This window comes from Mustelus asterias, chromosome 5, assembly GCF_964213995.1.
Source record: "Mustelus asterias chromosome 5, sMusAst1.hap1.1, whole genome shotgun sequence".
Lineage (NCBI taxonomy): Eukaryota > Metazoa > Chordata > Chondrichthyes > Carcharhiniformes > Triakidae > Mustelus > Mustelus asterias.
The window spans coordinates 66,548,142-66,571,248 of NC_135805.1; the positions used below are offsets into that span (position 1 = coordinate 66,548,142).

Genomic DNA, 23,107 nt, shown 5'->3' on the forward strand with positions numbered 1-23,107 from the left:
AGTCTTCATTATGGAGAAAAACATTGATCTCACAGATTGTCTATGGGCTCCATTTTTTAAAAAAGTGTATGTTTACTTAACCTTTAAAAACAAAATGATTGATCGAGTAACTTTGAATTAATTGTAACCTATGGATTTCCCCATTTCTGATTGGTGTTTTTACTCTCTGGTCACAACAGGCTGAAGAAGCAGTCCTGAAGATTGATGGAGGGCCATGCTATTCAAACAGCAGGTGTTGCTGAGACAGAAGCTCTTTGTGCTGGGCAGCCTTGCTGTTGGAAGTCTCTTGTATATAGTTGCCAGAGTTGGGAGCTTGGATAGGTTAGTACATGTATTCTCTTTTCACATCGAAAGGGTAACAATTTTGTTGCATTACCTGTGGGTTTTTTTCTGCGTGCTAAGTTCCAGTTGAATGTGCTTTCTTAACTTTGAGCTTATTCAGTCCAATGTGAGTTCATGACGACAAGTTCAGGATCTCGGACAGCTTTCCTGAAGACAAGATGCTTTGCCCGTCTGATAAACGGAAAGCCTGAGCTCAAGTCAACATGGATTTTACGAAAATTAGCAATGGTTTCACGGTCATCATTTGACTTTTAACTCCAGATTTTTATGGAATTCAAATTTCACCATCTGCCATGATGGGATTTGAACGTTGTCCCCAGATCTCGCCCTGGGACTCTGGATTACTCACCCAGCTCACAATGCCACTGCCTCCCCTATAACAATAGATAAATCTCTAATAAATATTTTTCATTCAATAAAGCTAGAATGGTCGAAGAAATAAAATTAACTAACAAGGATGATGTATAAAAACAAGTAAAAGCTAAAACTGAAATTATTTTGTGCAAATAAAATTAACTAAGGTAAGTTATCACTGGTTGTGGCTCAAGCATGAAGAGGTGATGTTAAATGTTGAGTTGCCCCTCATTGGTCGTGAGCTGAATATTAGCTTATGAATCACCTGGAACACGCTCAGGTAACTCCTAACATCTGATTCAGGAATAGAAATGAAAAGGAGAGAAATAATAAAAATTCTACATTACAATAATGACCAGTGAAGGAAGAGGTTTTTGTTGTCATTCTCTGCTCAACATTAGACATTGCTGTGAATGTCTTGAAATTAACTGTAATTAACAAGGGGAAGAGGAAGACAACAGAAGAAAGAAAGCGAGAAAATCAAATTAAGAAACAACAAAATAATGACAGTGCAGGTAGTGTTTCAAATAAATTTAAATAAAACAATACAATTAAGAATCAAATAGCTATAAAATAAAACATATATTACTTTTTAAGTCTGCACTCCCCCCAACCCGTTAACTGCACCCCCACTCTCCCACCACTCAAGCCATTTATATTCGGAATGTACTTTCTCTCTTCCTTATCCTGGACTTCTAATTGCAACCCACATCCTGACATTTACAGATGCTGTAATTCTTGCAGTGGCCTTGTCTTTTACTCATCAGCCAGTGACCGCCCTCACTTTCCCCCCCCCACCCCAACACCCACCCACATACCCACCACCACCACCACCTCCTCCCCGGCTCTCACATCCATGATCTCTGATAGAGCCTGTTCAGCTATGAATTCATTCATACAAACAATGCAAAGAAACAAGAAAAGAGAAATGCTTTTGCCACTTCTTTTATTTTGTGTCTGAAAGGGAAATCGGCCATCGATTTTAGTTTGATTGATCAGCAACACTGTGCCTGAAACATGGACTGATCCTACTGCCGCATTGACATGAGATGTCTGTCAAACTGTCGCATTTCACACACAATGTGACACCAAATGAGTTCAGAATGCCACATCCCATCTGATTTCCAATTATTTCTGATGTGACCAGCAGGAATCTTGATTCCTAATATATATATATTTATATTTATGCATCATGCATTCTATATTTTCCAAATTAAATGGCACTTTCTGAACAACCACTTATTATAATATCCACATTGCTTTAAAATGCTTTTTGTGAGCATATTTTACAATAGTTTTTTTACTTGTTTAAAAAAAAGAAGCAATTAACCTTAAGCAATCTGTAATAAAATTGACCTGACTATGCTTGCAAGGGACTAACAAATTCAAATTGGGTTACTTTGCACGTTCACACTAAATGGTGTGATGTCAGTAGGATCAGAATGAACACATTTTACATTAATGTGGTGTACAGATATTCTATCTGAGGGAATAGTCAAGATACTGATCCCGCAGAGTAGTGTATAAATGACAAGTCACTCGTGCCTGGAGAAAAAAAATTGCAAGAATTGTTAATCAATAGTAGGAGAAGGGAACTGTTGGATATTCAAAAGGAAATTGATATGTTTCCCTGATTGGTCCTACTGTTAGTAGCAATAAATAGATCGCTCTAATTTATGATTGGAATCGATAAATCTTTGATGAAACCCATCTCTGTAATTGTTCTGTAAGGCAGACATGCTCAATAATTTAAAAATAAATTTAATGTAGTTATGTCAGCTGTGTGTCATAAACTGACATCATGTTAATATGATTTAAAGCTCATTTCTTTCATTATTATTTATACAATGTTACTTTCCAGTTTCTCCCGTGGTGCGAGTAAAAGGCCAGCTTTTGCTCTTTCTCCTGATATTACAGGTCAGCCTTGTGCTGGTGTGATACGATAAATACTGTTTCTGAATATGATATAGCTCCCACACATCATGCCCAGAACATAAGCCTTTATTTATAGCTGAACATTCATTTCAGGACTGTCTGGACTCGAGGATTTGTGTTTTGTGGACGCAGTCATTTTCATGCAAGAGGAAGGAGGTTTTAGTTCAGTTCCAGAAAGAATGACAACAATTAGTTCAGTCTCTACACTTGCCTGAGTGGGTAAACAAACTACTTAATATAGTACTCAAACATACAGACAAATAAAATCCCAGTTTTGATCCACGGAGTTCACTGATTTAGATAACCTCAACCAAAATGGTGAAAGGATATTGCTTTCAGCCTCAGGAAAGGAAAGAAAATCAACAGTTCCGAACTCCTGGTCCGAATCCAGCCATCTGAATATCTTTGTAGATTTGAATTGAGGACATAGTTGAGCTCGACATATCCCAAACATAATAATTATATGATAATATAACAAGTCAGTCCCCAAGTTCACACATAAAGAATAGTCATTTGTCTGATATATCAGGGGGATGTCAGTACATGGTGTAATCATGGTCAGCATTAACCACTGCCTTCAGGGAGGAGGAGAACAAAATGGGAGGGTGGGTGTGACTTGTTTCAATTGACAGATTCTCTGTAGGAATAAGAGATAGAGCAAATTGAAGGAGAAACTGCAGAAACACGTTAAAAGTGTGGGCAGGGGGAAAAAAAAGAAATAGCAGCTGAGGCTAAGCCTAATATTCAAAAGAATTCATACAGCACCACAATAACAAAAGGCAGTCAGCGGAGAGAGGAAAAGCATAAAAGATGCAAACAGTTTCGAGACTGAGGATGAGCACAACATAATAAATATTCTGAACGACTGTTCCCTCCAAGTATTCACAAGGGAAGACATGAGCAACATGTCCTTGCAAAACAAAAATACCCCAAGTAAAATCAATGGCTTTTGTTATAAATGAGATGGAAGTTCTAGATAGGCTAAACAGGCTTAAAGCAAATAAAACCCTAGGGATACTTGGTATTTATCCCAGTGCTGACAGATACTAGGGGAGAGATTTGCACAGCTTTGACAATCGTTATGAGAGGGTCCAGCAAATTAACAACAGGCTTATTACTGCCCATATTCAAAAAGGGTGACAAAACAGGCCATGCAAAAACCATTAACCTTGTTATATTAAACGTGTTCATCTCCAGGCTCAAAACACAGCCTGCTATGGATACTGATTAGATATAACTCTTGGGGCCAAAGGGATCAAGGGATAGGGGGGAAAGGTGGGATCGGGATATTGATCTTGATGATCAGCCATGATCAAAATAAATGGTGGAATAGACTTGATGGGCCGAATGGCCTGCACCTGCTTCTGTTTCTATGCTGAGCAATGGGCAGTTAAGTGTCCATTTGGTCCACAAAGTCAGCTCACCTGTTTTCTTCAACAATGAACTTCCACGAGGCTTAGTACCCAAGCTTCAATGTCTACACAAGCAATATGCTGCCACCGAAAGTGGATAAGTTTACATGACCTAGCCCTGCTGACAGAAATAGCCATCTCCACCTTGAAAGAGGATCTTATTCTCTTCAGATAATTATCCAATTCTCTTCTGAAGGCCTCAGTTGAACCTGCCTCCAACACATGGAGCAATATTTCCAGAAACGAAAGATCAGCTAAACCCCGACAAAACAACAGCCACTGAATTCCACCTTGATAACAAGAATGCAAAGCACATCCTGAAATCTGTGGTAGTGTGATGTGACATGGCCCCTGTAATAAATTGAGGCTGACTCACTGAGGCTAAAGAATAAAACATTTTATTGCTGACAAACAAATAATTATATTTACAACAGGGTCAGACAGAATAACTATGCAACAGTACACTACTCCTTCCTGGCTCCAACTGCGGATCCACCCCCAGCCCGGGATATGTGCCCCGGCACTTGATTGACTCAGCTTCCCACCTCAACACTTCATTGGGTCCAGTCTGACCACGTGGCCCTTTGAAAATGCCCCCTTAAAAGGGCCATGCTACCACAGCCCCATTCTGACCTATTTTGGGACAAAGCTGGATGACATGTTAACCTTCTACAACCACATGAAGAAGACAGCAAACAAGATGAAAACAAGGGTCAACCTGGTCCTGAAACTGGTAAGCATTGTCTGGGGAGCCTCAACGTCACTGCTTTGGACATCCGCAATATGGCCTAATACTGTGCACTTACTTGTCTGGATCAGAAGAAACCATACTCCACACTCGATTTCTTAGTGTCAAATTGAACACTGCACTGAAACTCCCAAGATGATCCCAATATCCTGGCTCCCCCTGCTGTCGCACGTTGCTCTCCATTTGCTGTGGTGCTGCAACCCCTGGGAGGTCCAGCAAATCTAAGAAAAACAATGTTTTTCCCTTCACCAGGACCTCAACAATATCTCTCAACACTGTTTGAAGTCACATAAGCTCTTTTAAATCCATGTGCTTAACCTTTAACAATGTGACTTCAACCTGAAGAAAGATTGGAGAGCCAAAATTGAGTTCATAAGAAGTCAGAAACAAACACCTCATGGAAGATGTAATGCAGATGATCCCAATGATTTTGATTTTCTATTAAACTCATGGGCAACCCTAAACTGTACCCTTATAATCAATGGAAAAAGTAGAGACTGGATGCAGAAATGGAAAATATCAGACCATGGATCAGTTAATGGGCAAGGCCTTCTGGCCCAATCCACCACCAGGATTGGCTGGTCCCATCGAAAGTCAGTGGACTTTTAGCTAGGCCGCTGAATCTCCCGCGGCAGGTCCTGCCATAACAAGGCCTTTTATATCCCAGCCAATGATCCAATATCTGATTCACAAATGTGAAGGAGAATCTCAGCAATACATGCTGCTTCTTCTGATGCAATTATCTGCCTTAACTACCTACATGTAAAGTTATAATTGTTACCATACACCATCAACCATAAGAAAGAAAGCTTAACAGTGCTATATAAATGCAAGCATCATTGTTGTTTTACTTCCACTCCAGCTAAGCATGGAATTAGTTATCAGGAATAAATTTGAGGTAGATGTTGCTTCCATTCATTTGGCACCTTCCATAATCTTGTGATGCCCCAAAATGCTTTACAACAAAATGTAGTAATAGTCAAGTTGTAGACAGCAAGTCCAACAAACAGCGGTAAACATGGATTTGGAAGGGAAATTATCTTGTGTGGCTAACCTCCTCAACTTCTTTGAGAAAGTGACAATCCAAGTGGACTGAGTTAATCCTAGTGGCATGCTGTAGGAATTTCCAGAGGGCTTTTGATAAAACTCCACCCAACTCAAAGTTGCATGGATTCATGGTATGACCTCTGTTCTACCTTTCAGCTAAAGCTAGCTGAAAGGTAGAACTGAGTGCATTATGTTATGTTTGCGAGAGACCAGTACGAAGGGGGGTACTTCAGAACTCAGTGCCGGGACCACTTTTTTCAGGCATTACATGAATGACCTAGATTTAAAGGTTATTGCAGTGACAATGTTGCAGCCAATAGCAAACTGGATGGAGCAGTGGAATGTGAAGAAAAAGCTCAGAAATGACGTAATGTGTTGGATAAGATATGTAAGTGGATAGAATCATGGCAGGTGAAATTTTGTGCTGAAAAATGTGAAGGGCTTAAGAAGGAAAAAGAGACACAGATGCTCCATGGATAGTGCTGAAGGAGTTAAGGATGAAACTGGATGAGGCTCAGGAAATTAAAGCTAAACATGTACAACCAATACAGAAACAACCAACTAATCCAATAGTATGTTGAACTTTATGGACAAAACAATAAAATAAAAGTCAGAGGAGGCAATGCTCAAACTTTATGATGTTCTAGTCATATCACAGTTTAAATATTGTGTCCTGTTGTGGTGACCAAGAAAAAGAGAGGCATTCAAACACTTCAAAAGTGCGAAGACAATCTGCCAATTCAAATATTAAAGATACCAATTAGAGCCTGTCAATGGTGGAATAGCTGCAACTGTCTTGGGTGTCATTAGAGCCAGAGGCACCATGCCTTATGGGCAGGGTCTTGGGAAAGAAAGGCAAATTCCCTATCAATGGCTCCAAAAAGGCTTTCCTCTCCATTTCATGGGGCCTTCTGCCTTCCCCAATCTGCATTATTAATTTAGTCTGACCCCCATGGTGAGGGTGCCTTGAGATCTTCTACCTGCTTTCACTTCACCCATCTCTCCCTCTAATGAGATCAGCAGAATCAAGAGCCCACTCGCTGTTAGTGTTAGACTGGTAATAAAGCCAACCAGTTAGGAGGCCACCTCTCAGAGTGTTGCAACCCTAGTCTCACTTTGGCATGTGCAGACTCAGGGGCTGGAATTCTCCTGTCCTGCCTCCACAGGAATTGTAGCGGGCGGGGGTCGGACCAGGCAAAGGTCTATTGGCCTTGGGCGGGATTCTCCGGTTTTGAGGTGAGCGTGTCGAGAGAATCCTGCCCAGGGTCCCATTTGGTCCTACTGTCAGGATCTGAAATCCCACAGGGCAGTCTTGCCACTGGTGCTATGAGTTATGAAGGTCTGGAAAAGCTTGGTCTTCACAAGAGGTGATTTTATGGTAACGTCTTCTACTACTACTGTAAAGAGAAGAGAAATAGTTGATATTACTTTAACTTAAACTGCAAGAGTAGAACCAGGAGCAACTTGTTCAAACTAATAATTTTAAGATGGATGGGAAGAAGTTCCTTCGTCGCAAAGAGTAATGAATCTGCAGAATAAGTTTCTAATAGAAGTGGGGGAATGGGAGGAGACATTCAGATCTCTCTTCTCAATGAATGAATTAAGATGAATCAAATGGACATCTTTAACTCTAATTACCTTCTAATCTTCTGAAGCACTTAGATTGCTGAGGGCTAATACCAAGTGCAGAGTTGAAAAGAAAAATTGACTTTAATTAATTATTAGACATAAGCAAAGAAGAATCTGCATTTTATCCACCTAATATATTTGTCTCATATAGATGAGATACTCCCTTCAAACACTTATATAGGAAATTGCCCTAAAAGGTTAGGCTAGAACATTTGTTCTGCCAACAGAGCCACAGTAATTTAGTTATTACTCTTTAGTAACTAATATTGTGTGGTTCAGATATTCCTGGTGTCATGCCCAGTAAGAGCTATGTCATATTCATAACTTCAAACAAGAACTATGCTTGTATGGGAGATAATGGAACTGCCATTATTTATTTTAAAATGCTCACTGTTGAACTGTTAAGATAGCTGTTGGGGAGGGGGTGGGTGGGGGGGCAGGGGCGGGGGGTTGTCAATTGACCTTTGAAACTTCAACACAATCTATCAAGTTACTGGAAAGTTCTGAATTGAATCATAATGGGTCGGTATCACCCCTCTGAATGGACATGCCTAGACTGGAATTCATGCCTACCATTGTTTGAAGCTTATCCAAAACACAGAGTCAATGGAGTTTTTCCACCTTGTCCCACTCCTTTAACTGACAGATAATGCCCCACATTAACGGTTGAGCACTTGTTCACAACTTCCTTTTTTGCCAAGCTGATTGCATGACTTCTGTCGAAAGCCAGCCGTTAATATCCAGACGACAAATCATCAATTTTCTCTGGATTGTACAACGGGCAATTTTAACTTTAGGTAGTTAATGAGCAGTAGTGGGAGAGACCTGCCAGCTATTGTCGAAGAGTAGTCTGAACCATTTATTCCCTGGCCTTGTGTGCAATCTGTAGGAGCCAAGTGGCTGGACTCCTGCAGTTCATCAGCTTTGAAAAGACAAGATAAAAGCAAAATACTGTGGATGCCGGAATCTGAAACAAAAACAGAAAATGCTGGAAAATCTCAGTAGGTCTGACAGCATCTGTGGGGAGAGAGTAGAGCCAACGTTTCGAGTCTAAATGATCCTTCGTCAGAGCTCAGAAAGATCGTCAGAAGGATCATCTAGACTTGAAACATTGGCTCAATTCTCTCCCCGGGAAGACAAGAAATTGATTGGTTCCCTTCCTGAGCCAGCCAAGAGGCAGAGCCCAGAACAGGAAAGGTGAGAAACGTTGCTCAAATGGCTGCTGTTTTCTTTGGATCTGCTTCCAATGGATCCTTCGTGAGGCAGCTCAAGACAGATCGATAACTAATACATTCCAACCATTTGACCTTTTCATTTTAATGTGCACTGATTTGCATTTTAGGAATAGCAACTTCCTGAACCAGTCTGGCATTCCCTCTCAAGACCCAAATTTGGGAAGTAAATGACCCAATTCTATTTGAGAGCCAGTACTGCCCTGTTTACACCAATGCAGTGAAATCAACCCTGAATAGTGAAATAAAAATGGAAAATGCTGAAAACATTCGCTAGTCTGGCAGCACATATGGAGAGAGAAACAAAGTTAACCTTTTGATTCTGTATGACTCTTCGTCAGAATAGTAAAATAGTAACCCTGCAAAATAGATTTACCTGCTGCAGCCAGTAAGTCGATATTCTTATTCAATTCTTCAACACTTTTACTTCAGTTTCCCCTTTTCTCTGCATTTATCTTCCTTGTTTACAGGCATGGGGAGCTAACAACTCAGAAATAATAGTGCTAACGTGCTTCTAATGTTGAAATACCCCAGTTTTCCCCTTGGAGCGCAATCTGTTTGTATGTAATTTTCATCAGGAGCAATGGGAGAGAAACAAACGGAGATTGAATGTGTTGCAGCGAAAACTGTGTTGGCACTTGACAATAATAAAATTCTGTTCCAGTTATGTATCAAATTAGCCGACTTTTAGAAAATTCACAGCAATTTATTTATATATTAAAATTAATATTCAAGTGATTATGAAGTATGAATGCTAAGCAGCTTCTGAAAATTGAGTATAAATTATTTAATACTACTGTATTAGCTATTAGACTTTCTCTCCATTTTCTCTGCTTCATCTTCCCATCATTGCTGTTGAACTCGGTCATTCAGACCGGAAGGCTGGTGAATGGGCTTTAGGCCACAAAATGTTTATGATGATCTTCATGCTAAAAATAACATGTTTATAAGATACGAACGTCATCTTTATCCTCAAGGCATTTGGCCCAAGTGGCCCACTAGCCTTCCTGAAATATATTTGGTTTTTCTTTCACCTCTGCCGCTGAGCAGCAACATGTAAGAACAGATTGTGTGATTATTGCAGAATCCTTCTGCTTTTAACAGAATAGCAAATATTAGGTTCTCCAATAGGTGGACGATCCACACTGCCAGGTTACCACTTGACAGCAAAGATGAAAATAAACTCCAATCACTTTAAATTACTGGTCTATTATTTCAGTCATCACAGAGCTCTGTGGAGATTATATAGAAACCATAGAAACCCTACAGTACAGAAAGAGGCCATTCGGCCCATTGAGTCTGCACCGACCACAATCCCACCCAGGCCCTACCCCCATATCCCTACATATTTTACCCGCTAATCCCTCTAATCTACGCATCCCAGCACACTTAAGGGGCAATTTTAGCATGGCCAATCAACCTAACCCGCACATCTTTGGACTGGGTGGGATTTTACAGCCTTGCTCATCCTGAAACTGTAAAATCCTGTTCGAGGTCAACGGACCTTCCCATGTTCCACCCCTCGCCCGCTCCAATTCCCATGGCGGGCAGGGCGGTAGAATTTTGGCGTATATCCTAGGTTCTCAGGTTATTTCTAATTAAGGTGATAAAACAAGAAAGCGTTGTATTGCTATTGTAACCTTTTTTCTTCTTGTATCACAGCTGTTTGATAAAGAAAATGTTTTAATGGCTCATTGATGAATGGGTGTCATTACAACCTGCATAAGAGTAAGGTGAATCTAATGAGGTGTCAATGGTGGATGAATGTCACAAATGTGTTGATATCCAATAGAGCTTTACTGACCATGCTTGTTTTATTACAGACTCCAGCCTACATGTCCCATCGAAGGTCAATTTGGGGACCAAGAGCAAATCATGCTTCGTGCTTTGCAGTACAAGCGAGGCTTGTCACATGATTTACGCAAAGGCAATGCAACAAAGGAACAAATCAGACTACACAACATGGTGCAACAGCTTCCCCAGGCCATTATTATTGGAGTCCGCAAGGGTGGAACACGTGCCCTGCTCGAAATGCTGAACTTACACCCAGCTGTAGTCAAAGCCTCACAGGAAATCCATTTTTTTGACAATGATGAAAACTATGCTAAGGGCATTGAATGGTACAGGAAAAAAATGCCCTTTTCCTACCCCTATCAGATCACTATTGAGAAAAGCCCAGCATACTTCATCACTGAGGAAGTCCCCGAAAGAATTTTCAAAATGAACTCGTCCATCAAATTGCTGATCATTGTGCGCGAGCCAACAACTCGAGCCATTTCAGATTACACTCAGGTGCTGGAGGGGAAGGAAAGGAAGAATAAAACATACTACAAATTTGAGAAGCTTGCAATTGACCCCACTACCTGTGAGGTAAACACTAAATACAAGGCTGTGAGAACTAGTATATACACAAAACACCTAGAGAGATGGCTCAAGTACTTTCCCATTGAACAGTTTCACATTGTGGATGGTGATCGCCTCATAACTGAGCCATTGCCTGAACTCCAGCTAGTGGAGAAGTTTCTGAATCTGCCCCCCAGAATAAGCCAGTATAATTTATACTTTAACGCCACAAGGGGGTTTTACTGTCTGCGGTTTAACATTGTGTTTAACAAGTGTCTGGCAGGCAGTAAAGGACGGATACACCCCGAAGTGGATCCCTTGGTTGTCAACAAACTGCACAAGTTTTTTCACCCTTTCAATCAGAAGTTTTATCAGATCACTGGGCGGACATTTAGCTGGCCGTATAAGTGATCCTTGCAACACTGTGTGTTGATGTAAAGCAAAAATTTTCTATCAAAGCAGTGATATTCCATACTTTCAATGGTTGCCAATTAACTATAGTCATCCTTCCCAATAAATGGGATGGTATGTTTTACTTAAAAAATTATGTTTAAAGGTTCTATAATTTCTTCCATTTGGTCATTTTAGTAAAAAGATTGATGTGAGTATAAAGCAGAGATCATTGCTTTATAATCATGTTTATTTTTTTCTTAGAAACTTGGCAAAGGGAGCAAATTGTATTATTAAATTTTTGAGAAATCTATTGCAGAGCAAAGTAGGCAATATTAAAAAGATCATTGCCTATCTGAAACTAAGATCAACCATTGCCACTCCCGTTCAGTCCCTACGTGTGGTTGCTGCCCGACCTGGGACAAGACAAACCAGTTTTATGTGGGGTGCCTGGATCTTTTCTGCCAATAAGAGTCAGATTTTAACACTTCCTATATCTTTCAGTGTGAGGCTATTAGTCATCAAGGTTGCTAAGATTTTCACTGAATCGTCAACAACAAAGTGAACTTTGGAACTCTTGTACCAACTGCCCTGCCTCTGTTCTGTCCCCTGTCTGGTTTGGGGTTAGCAGAATGGAGCAACCTTGGTCACACCAGAGGGTAAAACTGCTGAAATCAACTGCACAACCTAATAGACTTTCTTTTAATTTGGCTGTATGTTTCAATGGGGAATTGCTATTTTCACGTAGCTTTAGTTTGTACAGTACAATCACTAGTGCATGCTCTGAAGGTTTTGATTACATTTTTCCCTCAATTTTGACAGACTGTAGTGAACTGCTGTCATTTTGAAGTAGGCACCAACTCACTAGACAGCTGTCACACAATTTGACTCTACAGTGAGGTAAATGCATAGCCATTTTCTCTCAGAAAAACATTCCTGGAAAACGCGGTGACATAAAATATGTAAATATATTTAATAACAGGATGTATTAGATCTATTAAGCTCTAAACTACCATCAATTTATTCATACTTTCCAGAGCTTAAAATAATTCATCTCCGATGTAAAGTATTTTACTTACTCCCATCCATCTGGTCTACTAAGCAAAATGAGTGAAGCAGCTTATTACATGTGACTCCCTAAAAATGCAGTACCATTTTGATCTTCCAGCATCTTCTTCAGTCACCACAGCTATCTGTTAGACAATGGACAAACATAATTTTAGAGTCGAGAAAAAGTTTAGGATAAGGAATATGTGAAAATGAATATTGTGGTGTGTTGTAAAGCAGTTTTATTCCTTATCTCAAATGTTCCAGCACAACTATAGCTGTGAAACTTTACAGTAACTCTCACCACTGACATTGGCTATTGATACATCAGTGCTTCAAATATTGACATTTAATTTTTTTTTTAAAGTTGCATAACATGTTTCAGCCACAAGAAATATTCATTCAACAAATTACCTTTCAACAAATTAAACTAGTTTTGAGAATTTCATAAATAGGTTAAGTACTTCTTATGGGAGGGAATATCAGTCAGGTTTCATTCATGATCATCATCTAGTTACCTCCAGCTGGAGTGAGTGTGCATGTGGACATTGTGTTGGAAGAGGACTGGAATCAGTTATGATGTGCCCATTAATTGCACCTCAAAAACCTGAAAACATTCACTGCCTTGCCTCATACATAAAGATTGGATAGTTGGCATAGGAAAGGTGCACAGCCACACATTAACACAAATCCGCAGCTTCACAAATGAAGGGTTGAAAATTGGGGAAAGCATTTTTAAAATATATTTTTCCTCTTTTTCCAGAATTCCTTGACTGAGAGCGTACCCTACTCTTACTCTTTCAGCAATGTTTATGTGTAGCCAATCATAATTCAGATTGATAATTGACCACTTGAGACTAGGAGATTGGCATAAGGTTAATCTTAGCTATGTACCGCCCAGTCTAGCAATCTTCAGTTACTCAAAATGCAAATCTCAATATAGTTATGGTTAAAATTGAGAAAAGCCAAGGAAAAGCATATGTCAGCATGGATTAGCTTGGCAAAGCTCCCAAAAAGCTAATAAACCTATCAGGTTTTTCAGCTGAATTGTGTTTATTGTTAAATAGATTTGGTTCGATGAGAGTGTTTTATTTTAGTCGGCGTCTTTCAATGTTACCTTGAAAAATGATTCATTTAATGACAATGTTTAGGGTACTGCAGCTTCAAATGGAATTCCCTTGCTGTACACGAATTTTGTTTAATTTTCTGACTGCATAATTTCTGTGTTATTAAAAGTCTCTCAGAGACTCCAAAAAATCAACAGCTTAATTTTTCAAGTCTGATGTTTTTAGAGCAAGCATCCTGACTACTTATGTTTTAAGGTAACGTTTACTGTTGATTAGATGGAAACTCTACTTTGCCTTTTTTACCAACAACAAACAACCAACATAGCCACATGACGGAATTGTATATATGTAACATACTTTTGTAAATACTAGTTTGACACTGAGCAGTTCTATTTTGTATATTACTGATTCTGAACTGGATGTTTAAACTGAGAATAGATTTTCAGTTTTCTCTAACGTACTCTTGCACACTTTGCTCTCTATATTCATATCTTTCTAAATTAGGCCCTGACCCATTCTCTATACATACACAAAGCTCAAAAATGTTAACACCCTCTGCAGTTTATTTCAAATGTGACTCTTGTTCTTGCATAGTAGTTAACAACTTGGCATGCTGCTGCTAACATCATTATCTGCCAAGCAGTGAAAGGAAGTACACTATTTCGGAGCACATTGGAAATATCTATGTAATTGTGCAACACAAACACCTCTGTTACTAGACTGTAAAATAAATGTTTTGTATTAGCTATCAGGATCTTATGTACACCCTCTTATTATTTTGACTTAATTCATAATTTTCCATAAAACTAATTTCTGTTCCATATCTGTACAGTACGGCCTGTTTATGTTACAATTTGGTCTAGTGTCAGTACTTCAGCACTTGATATTTAACTGAAGTGATAATCTCACTATTAAAGTTATAAACTTCCACTTAATATCTAATATTTTGCAGGCACAAACTGGGTGTAATAATAAAATAACACAGAAAAGACTATTAAAATCCTGGGTGTTTAATTCATTTCAAGCTTGGTGTAGCAGCTGTGCATTAATGTTAAAACCACAGACATTTCTTGGCCTAAGTGATCAGATTCCAATTTTTCCTTATTAACCTTGTCTATCAGTGGAATTGCAAGAGATAATCAGCTTTAATGCATTATCTCAGAATAGCACCTTCAACCTCCTGCATCATTATGGAATAATTAACTTCAAGCATACAAAAATATCCTACACGTATTTGAAAACCAAGATTGTTATACATTTTGCTGCAAGTATGCATCGGCATTTGTAACTTGTATAGATGTTAGCAAGGAAAAGAGAAAGAAGAGTGTAAATGAGCACACAACAGTCAACTACAGAAACATGTATATACAACTACAACTTCTGTCCTTTTCAATTTAGGCAACTCACACTTGGTAGGTACTGCTTCATAGAGTGCTGAACTTTGGGACCAATAAGAAAATGAAGAGCAGAACGGAAATCAGGGTGTGTGTGGGGTTAAAATGATCAGCAAACATCAGTAAATTGTTCAGATCCACATAGATTGTGAAGCCAGAGCATTAGAACTCTTTGGCCTCATTTACATCTCCAACACTGACTCCTGCCTGTGCAGGAAGGATATCACCATCATCATGGCATCAAGATTAATGAAATGTTAGATTAATGCTGAGAGTCCACAGAAACAGTCTCCAGCATAGCACGCATGGATGGGAAATGGTACAGAGTGCAAGTTAATGGTATTAAGGGAAAACCTGGGACAGGGGAGGCCTAAAGTACCTTTCTGGGATCAAAAGGCAGACTGCTGTTCTTCCTGACCCACAAGAAACCTTAAAAAGTATATATTTTTAAAAATCTTCCCTGGGTTTCCTGTGCTCTGAACTTTTATTGCTGCAAGATAGCACACAGGATGGCAATGTGATACAACTCTGTCATTTAAATTAAGTCCAGCTCCCACAGGTGAGCAGCCGCCTTCTGCCGCAATATAGGGAAGTACAAGTTGTGAGAGGTTTGGGAACATCTTGGGGAAAATGACATCCCACATCATTTTACCTCTCCAGCATCAATGCTCCCTTTGGATTGGAGGGTTAATGTCAACCCTTGAGTAATTGGCAATGACTGTTTGACTATGTTGTGTTGTTATAATGAAATAAAGGCACTAATCACTCTTAAGGGACTGGTTAAACATATTTTGGGTTCATTTATTGAGACTAGGCACTTGAGAACATTTATACAAAGGTAGAAAGCTTGTGCTGTTCTCTGTTCATAGGTTAAACTGAAACTCAGACTGGATTGCATGACATACTTCCCTTCTAGTAATGGCATCCTGCTATCCTCTAACAGCATATTACAACATCCCCCTTTCTTTTTGAAGATACTTGCCCCCTGTTCCAAAGAAATTGAACCATTTCCAATACATGTCATGCTTAGTTACCATTGTGCAAGTGTATGGGACTGGTGAATATGATTCTCTAAAGCATAGAGGTAATCTACAACTACACTCAGATCTTGTAATGGTAACCTTGTCTGGAGGTTTCTTTAATTGCTCAGAACTTAATTGCTTATTTCCATCACACAAAATATACCAGATCAGCCAATGGACTTGTATTCTCTTGTAGGCTTAATGTTGCAGCTCCCCTGAAACTGCCAATTTTGCCAATACATTCTGTATATTTCAATGTTCGGTTGTGAACAGCGGAGTAGTTTTTGAGGTTGATCATCTGTGTGAAATCTGACTGATTCCATGGATTGTCACTCATGTGAGGTCATGGTTTACTGGTAGGCATGCAATTGCTGAGTCCTTTAGTCTCTACGATGTAGAACATCTGTAACACCCAAGGTGACTGATTGTACTTACACTCCACGAATATGGATCCTGAACATGAAATTAGTGAACCACTGTACATTGAAAGTAGTAGGTTTCACCAAGGCCTTACACAAATATGGCTACGCCTTTTAGAATTTGCAGAACAAGTATGTTGCTACTTGCGCCTGCGTCTATCTTGGCCAATAACAATTAACTATCCGCATTCTTAAGGCAGATAATTAGAATCTGACAAACATTGAAATGGTGTGACAGTACCTGTGTTCTCAATCAGATTGATGGTGTGAAATATATGTTCATTGATCTTCTTCATTGCATACATCATGGCAATTTTCTGGTTTGCAATCACCTCATGTATGTTTCTGATGGGAAACCAGAAGGTCATTCTTGTTGCCTGAAGATACCCATTGTGTACAGTCTGTTTAAATCAGCGCACAACTCAGCTGCATCAGCCTTCACTCTAATGCACCGCCGCTGTCCATGGCCCTTTACACCACGTGTTGCAGAATTGCTAAGGAGCTGGACATTTCCTTGGTGCATGTAGAAGACCACACATTTAACATGTCTTGCTAGGTTTGGGTGTTTTAGTGAGTGCATTAACAATTGGGGTTGTACTTAGGATCTGTACATCCATGCTTGAGTAGCTCTGCGATACTATATACTTTGGGCTTGTCTAGCAAATCCTTCCAGATTGCTTCATGGAAGTGAATGCAATCACCAACACAACAATTTTGCCTGTTAACTCTGCATTATTGTTCAGCAACTTCCAAAGACACCCATTATAATCGTAACCTTGTCTGGCCTGAATTTTATGATGGCCTTTTTTGCTTGAGTCTCCCTTGCTCACTGTCGATCTGGCCCACATCCTGGTCACGTACCCTTCCTGACTGAACTAACCTAGTGCTGGTGCTCTCCACCCACTATCCCACTCACAGAAATGACAGCCTAAGCACTGCAATTGCACCATGAGGGGTCAATCAGCTCACCAGCTCTTTATGTGCGCGCTGCACTGTGTCTTCAAAGCTTCCCTGTGCAGTTTGCACACTGCATTTTCAACACTCACCAATACTGCAACTTCATTGTGGTCTGACCAAAACATTGAAGGTCGCTTCATGCCATGTAGCCTGATCTAAGGCTATTCACCATGTCGTACCTGTACTTAACCTTGCTGTCATGCTTTTTGACCACTACTGAACACCATGTTCTGTTTTTATAAACACCAATCACTCATAAGGGATTGGGTAAGCACGGTGTAGATTTATTTATTGAAACGTGGATCATGGAAATCATAGAATCCCTACAGTGCAGAAGGAGGCCATTCGGCCCATCGAACCTGCACCGACAACAATCCCACCTAGGCTCTATCCCCATAACCCCACATATTTCCCCTGCTAATCCTCCTGACATTAAGGGGCAATTTAGCATGGCCAACCAACTTAACCCACACATCTTTGGAGTGCGGGAGGAAACTGGAGCACCCGAAGAAAACCCACACAGACATGGGGAGAATGTGCAAACTCCACAGAACATTCATACAAATGTAGAAAATTTGTAGATATCAGAGCTGTGCTGTGTTCTGCTCATAGGTAAAAATGAAATTGAGACTGGATCACATGAGACACTTCCCTTCCAGGGATTCCATGCTGCTGTTCCTTAAATGCTACAGATCCATTTTTCCCAGTATAAATTAAAGTTTCATGTTTCCATATATAATAAATGTTCAGGAAGGATAGGCCTACATTATATCACTTCATAATTCATAATACAGAAATTCTATGTAAATTTATAGGGGAGTAGCAAAAAAAATGAATCACTGGTGGTATTTTTAAAAATAATGACACTTTGTTGTATGCATTTGCAAACACCTCATCTCTGTGCTCTTAATGATGCTCAAGGTTACATTGCTGTAAACTAGGGATGAACAGGAAAAAGATGGCATAATGTATTGTTAAACATAGTTAGATCCATTTCACAATTGTTCATTGTTGATCAAAATATCTTTCAGGTGATTTATATTTTCTAAGACAGCCACAAAACAAAAATGTCCCTGGAGCAGTTTTCTTCATTAACTAAGTGAAATGGATGTCACAGATAGCAAATTATTTTTATTTAGCATATGTTTCATTTTTTACTCCAAAGTTATATACAGCACAGGTCAAGCGTCATGATTCCATTGTAAAAGGTATTAAAAAAGTGCCAGCAACTTTTGTTATCAGACCATAAAATATCCAATGTCTTGCATAAGCTGAAAAAGTATAAATTACTTTAAACATATACCTGGAGAGCATAAATCATGCTTTCTGTGAAAGCTTTTAAAGTCAAAAATATGCCTGTTAGTTTATATGTTCTTCCATACAATGTTACATGAAGCACACAGACAGCTTTTGTTGAAATGTAATGTCTGTAATTCCTGGTGTACCTCTTGTGACAGATTTGCTGTGGGTCTACCTTGCGGTCGGCTGTATTGCATATCACGCAATTTAACATACTGTTAGGTACAAATGACAAGAGATTGAACTCAAGCACCAAGTTCCTGGTTCCATTTGGGCATAATAGGGTTGTATCACTGGGGCATTTTTACAATCAAGTGCAATTTTAGTGTTTTATATTGAGTCTTATCATCAAGCATTTGAATTATTGATTATTATGGCTTCTGGTGGGTGGCCTTTTATGCCAAGGCAAACATTTTCAGCTATGAACTTGAACTTGGGAAGAACATCCACTCACAAGAGGGTAGTCATACCATTCTCTGAATATTGTATACAAATATACAATACACCAAAATACGCAGCAGTTTTCTTGATAGAAGTTTGTCTTGTGCATGCAACACAAACTTTTTTTCCCTTTCAAAAGTTAAAATACATGATGTGGGACAGTGACTATAACATTCCTTGACAGTTCTTTTTTTTTAAATTTGTGTATTTAAAACTGTGGCCAACTGCAAAGTCAACCTAGAATGTTTTGTGACTGACAGTCATCTCCTGAGCACCTGTGTGCACAATCTTCGTCTGGTCATTAAAATTGCATACATAGCATTTAAAAGTGAAGTCTAAAATACTTTAATATCACAACACAAAAATATAAAACCAAGTCCGATATGGTGAGGGAAATGCAGTTGCAAATGGCATAATAACCAAAATATGTTTTTCCTAATCTGTTGTAAGAGGTGTACTATTATAACAGGGGACTAGCCCAGCATCAACTGTTGCAAACCTCACTGTGGAATTTGTAAGCATTATAACTTCTGTATATTTCACTGTACACATTTATTTGTTTATATGTAAGTAATGTATGTACTAATACTGCATTCCAATAATAAATGCTTATGTAATATTCACCATTAGCAGTTTCTAAAGTTGTCTTTTCTTTTATGGTTGGCTTCCAGGGTAAATTCAGTTATTTTTAAGGTTTACTTTGTTTAGAAATCACTGTTCATGATACAATGAAGAAAGCTTAAAGATTGGTTGATAAATAGGCTTATATCTCTTTCGAAATATTAGAAAAAGGACAGTCATGAGAGAACATCAAGCATTCTTACCCTGAAGAACAAACAATAATTTCTGCCTAATACAAGCATTTTTGATACAGATTTGTTTCCCCCATCAAAAGGCAATTGCTATGAGCAATACTTCTGTTTAGCCAGCCCCTCTTAAGAAGAACAGTCAAGGGTATGTGCTTATGTTAAGTAAATGGATATTTAAATACCCTAAATTTTTCCTGCATTGAACTCTTCTAAGTGCTCCTGTTAAATTGATTATTTTTGTTTCATATGCCTAATACGCTCAATGGCTCAATGGAAGAAGCCAGAAAGTGGTTGTAGAGGATTGCTTCTCTGAGTGGAGGCCCATGACTAGTGGTGTGCTGCAGGGATCGGTGTTGGGTCCATTGTTGTTTGTCATCTACATCAATGATCTGGATGATAATGTAGTAAATTGGATCAGCAAATTTGCTGATGATACAAAGATTGGAGGTGTAGTGGACAGTGAGGAAGGTTTTCAAAGCTTGCAGAGGGATTTGGACCAACTAGAAAAATGGGCTGAAAAATGGCAAATGGAATTTAACGCAGACAAGTGTGAGATATTGCACTTCGGAAGGACAAACCAAAGTAGAAGGTACAGGGTAAATGGTAGGACTCTGAAGAGTGCAGTTGAACAGAGGGATCTGGGAATACAGGTACAGAATTCCCTAAAAGTGACGTCACAGGTGGATAGGGTCGTAAAGAGTGCCTTTGGTACATTGGCCTTTATAAATCGGAGTATCGAGTATAAAAGTTGGAGTGTTATGGTAAGGTTATATAAGGCATTGGTGAGGCCGAATTTAGAGTATTGTGTACAGTTTTGGTCACCTAGTTACAGGAAGGATGTAAATAAGGTTGAAAGAGTGCAGAGAAGGTTCACAAGGATGTTGCCGGGACTTGAGAAGCTGAGTTACAGAGAGAGATTGAATACGTTGGGACTTTATTCCCTGGAACGTAGAAGAATGAGGAGAGATTTGATAGAGGTGTATAAGATTTTGATGGGTATAGATAGAGTGAATGCAAGCAGGCTTTTTCCACTGAGACTAGGGGAGAAAAAAACCAGAGGGCATGGGTTAAGGGTGAAAGGAGAAAAGTTTAAAGGGAATATTAGGGGGGGCTTCTTCACGCAGAGAGTGGTAGGAGTGTGGAATGAGCTGCCGGATAAAGTGGTAAATGCGGAGTCACTTTTAACTTTTAAGAAAAACTTGGATGGATTCATGGATGAGAGGGGTGTGGAGGGATATGGTCCAAGTGCTGGTCAGTGGGACTAGGCAAAAAATGGTTCGGCACAGACAAGAAGGGCCAAAAGGCCTGTTTCTGAGCTGTAATTTTCTATGGTTCTATGGTTCAAATACATTGTCCAAATTACAGCTATTATCCTGTTTAATGAGTCAAATAACACAGTGAACACTTGCAGCCCTGACATGTTCATTATTTATATATATCCTGCACCAACATACTGCAAATTCTAAATCATTCACAGTTTAGTCGTATTTTTGTACAATCAGAAACAATGAAAGGAAAACACAGCAGGAAAGTGCAACAGTTACCTGACTGAATTCCTGGGAAGTGGCAATCTATTCTTGCAAATTTACTGTGCTACTGAATTTATTCTGACACCTTCACTCTGAATAAGGCAGAGTTAACATCAGGTATTTATCAGCACACTTGAAATTTCCATTCTCCCCTTCTCTCTGTCTCCACCATATCCATTCTGATTATGCCATCTTCCCTCAACTGAGGATTGCCCAAGCAGGTATGCTGGATCCAGCAGGTAGGATCCTCCTGGATCTGACAGCCCTCACCTAGATGCTGTTGCCAGGTAGGCCATGCCTAGTTAAATATGAAAAGTGGAACAACAATGAGGCCCAAAGCATTATTATAATATTTTAAATGTCGACTCAACTTATTGGTGACCTGTCCACTTGTGACTCAGAACATGTGATTCAGAAATTCAGAACTGGTCGCATTTAAGACAGGTTTGGGTCAGGATTCTAATTTTTAGAATTTTAAACCCCCCCCCCTCCCCCGCGGCCCCTTCATTTTCTACCCCAACTGCTCCAAACTCACACATTTGTTTAAGTTAAAACTCCCCCCCCTAAGAAGCAGCTTACCCAGCAGAGTGTTACTGCTGATTGGGCCCTTGCAATGGTAACAGCAGCCCACAGGTAAGTGAGGAAGGCCTGACTAGCTGAGGGCAGTGATCATTGGCTAGGAGGATAAAAGACTCGCACCCAGTGAGGAGGTGGGAGCAATTGATGGCCAGGCCAGAACAGTAATTGGAGTGGAAGGGTTGGGTAATAGGGGCAAAGTGGCCCGGGTGCCTTTAATATGGATGGCACGGTGGCAAAATGGTTCGCAATGCTGCCTCACAGCGCCAGGAAACCAAATTCAATTCCTACCTTGGGTGACTGTGGAGTTTGCACATTCTCCTCGTGACTGCATGGGTTTCCTCCGGGTGCTCCGGTTTCCTCCCACACTCCAAAGATGAGCGGGTTAGGTTGATTGGCCATGCTAAATTATCCCTTAGTGCCAGAGAGATTAGTAGGGTAAATACGTGGGGTTACAGAGATAGAGCTGGGTAGGATTGTTGTTGGTGCAGGCTCAATGGGCTGAATGGCTTGTTTCTGCACTGTAGGGATTTTATGAATATGATGTGCAGATGCCGTTAGACTGGGGTGGGCACAATAAGAAGTCTCACAACACCAGGTTAAAGTCCAACGGGCTTATTTGGAATCACGAGCTTTCGGAGAGCTGCTACTTCATCAGGTGAGTGGAGGTAGGTTCACAAACATGGCATATATGGGCAAAGACACAATTGCATGATAATTACGGTTTGGAATGTGAAGAATGGTTAGAATGTGAGCCTTTACAGGTAATCAAATCTTTACAGGTACAAACAGTGTGAGTGGAGAGAGGGATAATCACAGGTTAAAGAGATGTGAATTGTCTCAAGCCGGGACAGTTAGTAGGATTTTGCAAACCCAGGCAATATGGGGACGCATGAGGACAGCTTCAACCGAGATCTTGGGTTCATGTCACACTACATGGAACTCCCACCATACTGCCAGGGATTGCAAAATCCTACTAACTGTCCTGGCTTGAGACAATTCATGTTTGGAACTGCAAAACCTTTTGATCTCTCCATTCTCTCCCGCAAGTTAACCACAAGAACAGAGAACGGCTGTCTCAGGGTGAGGGGGACGGGGACGGAGACAGACACCCG

General features: G+C 39.9%; 1 protein-coding gene across 1 annotated transcript; it reads left to right on the forward strand.

Annotated features, from left to right (window-relative positions):
- The first annotated feature begins 214 nt into the window (after positions 1-214).
- On the forward strand, positions 215-11,453 carry LOC144493925 (heparan sulfate glucosamine 3-O-sulfotransferase 5). Its single transcript, XM_078213505.1, has 2 exons — positions 215-321; positions 10,523-11,453. The coding sequence occupies exons 1-2, from the start codon at positions 215-217 to the stop codon at positions 11,451-11,453; spliced, it is 1,038 nt and encodes a 345-aa protein (XP_078069631.1).
- Positions 11,454-23,107: the final 11,654 nt, after the last annotated feature.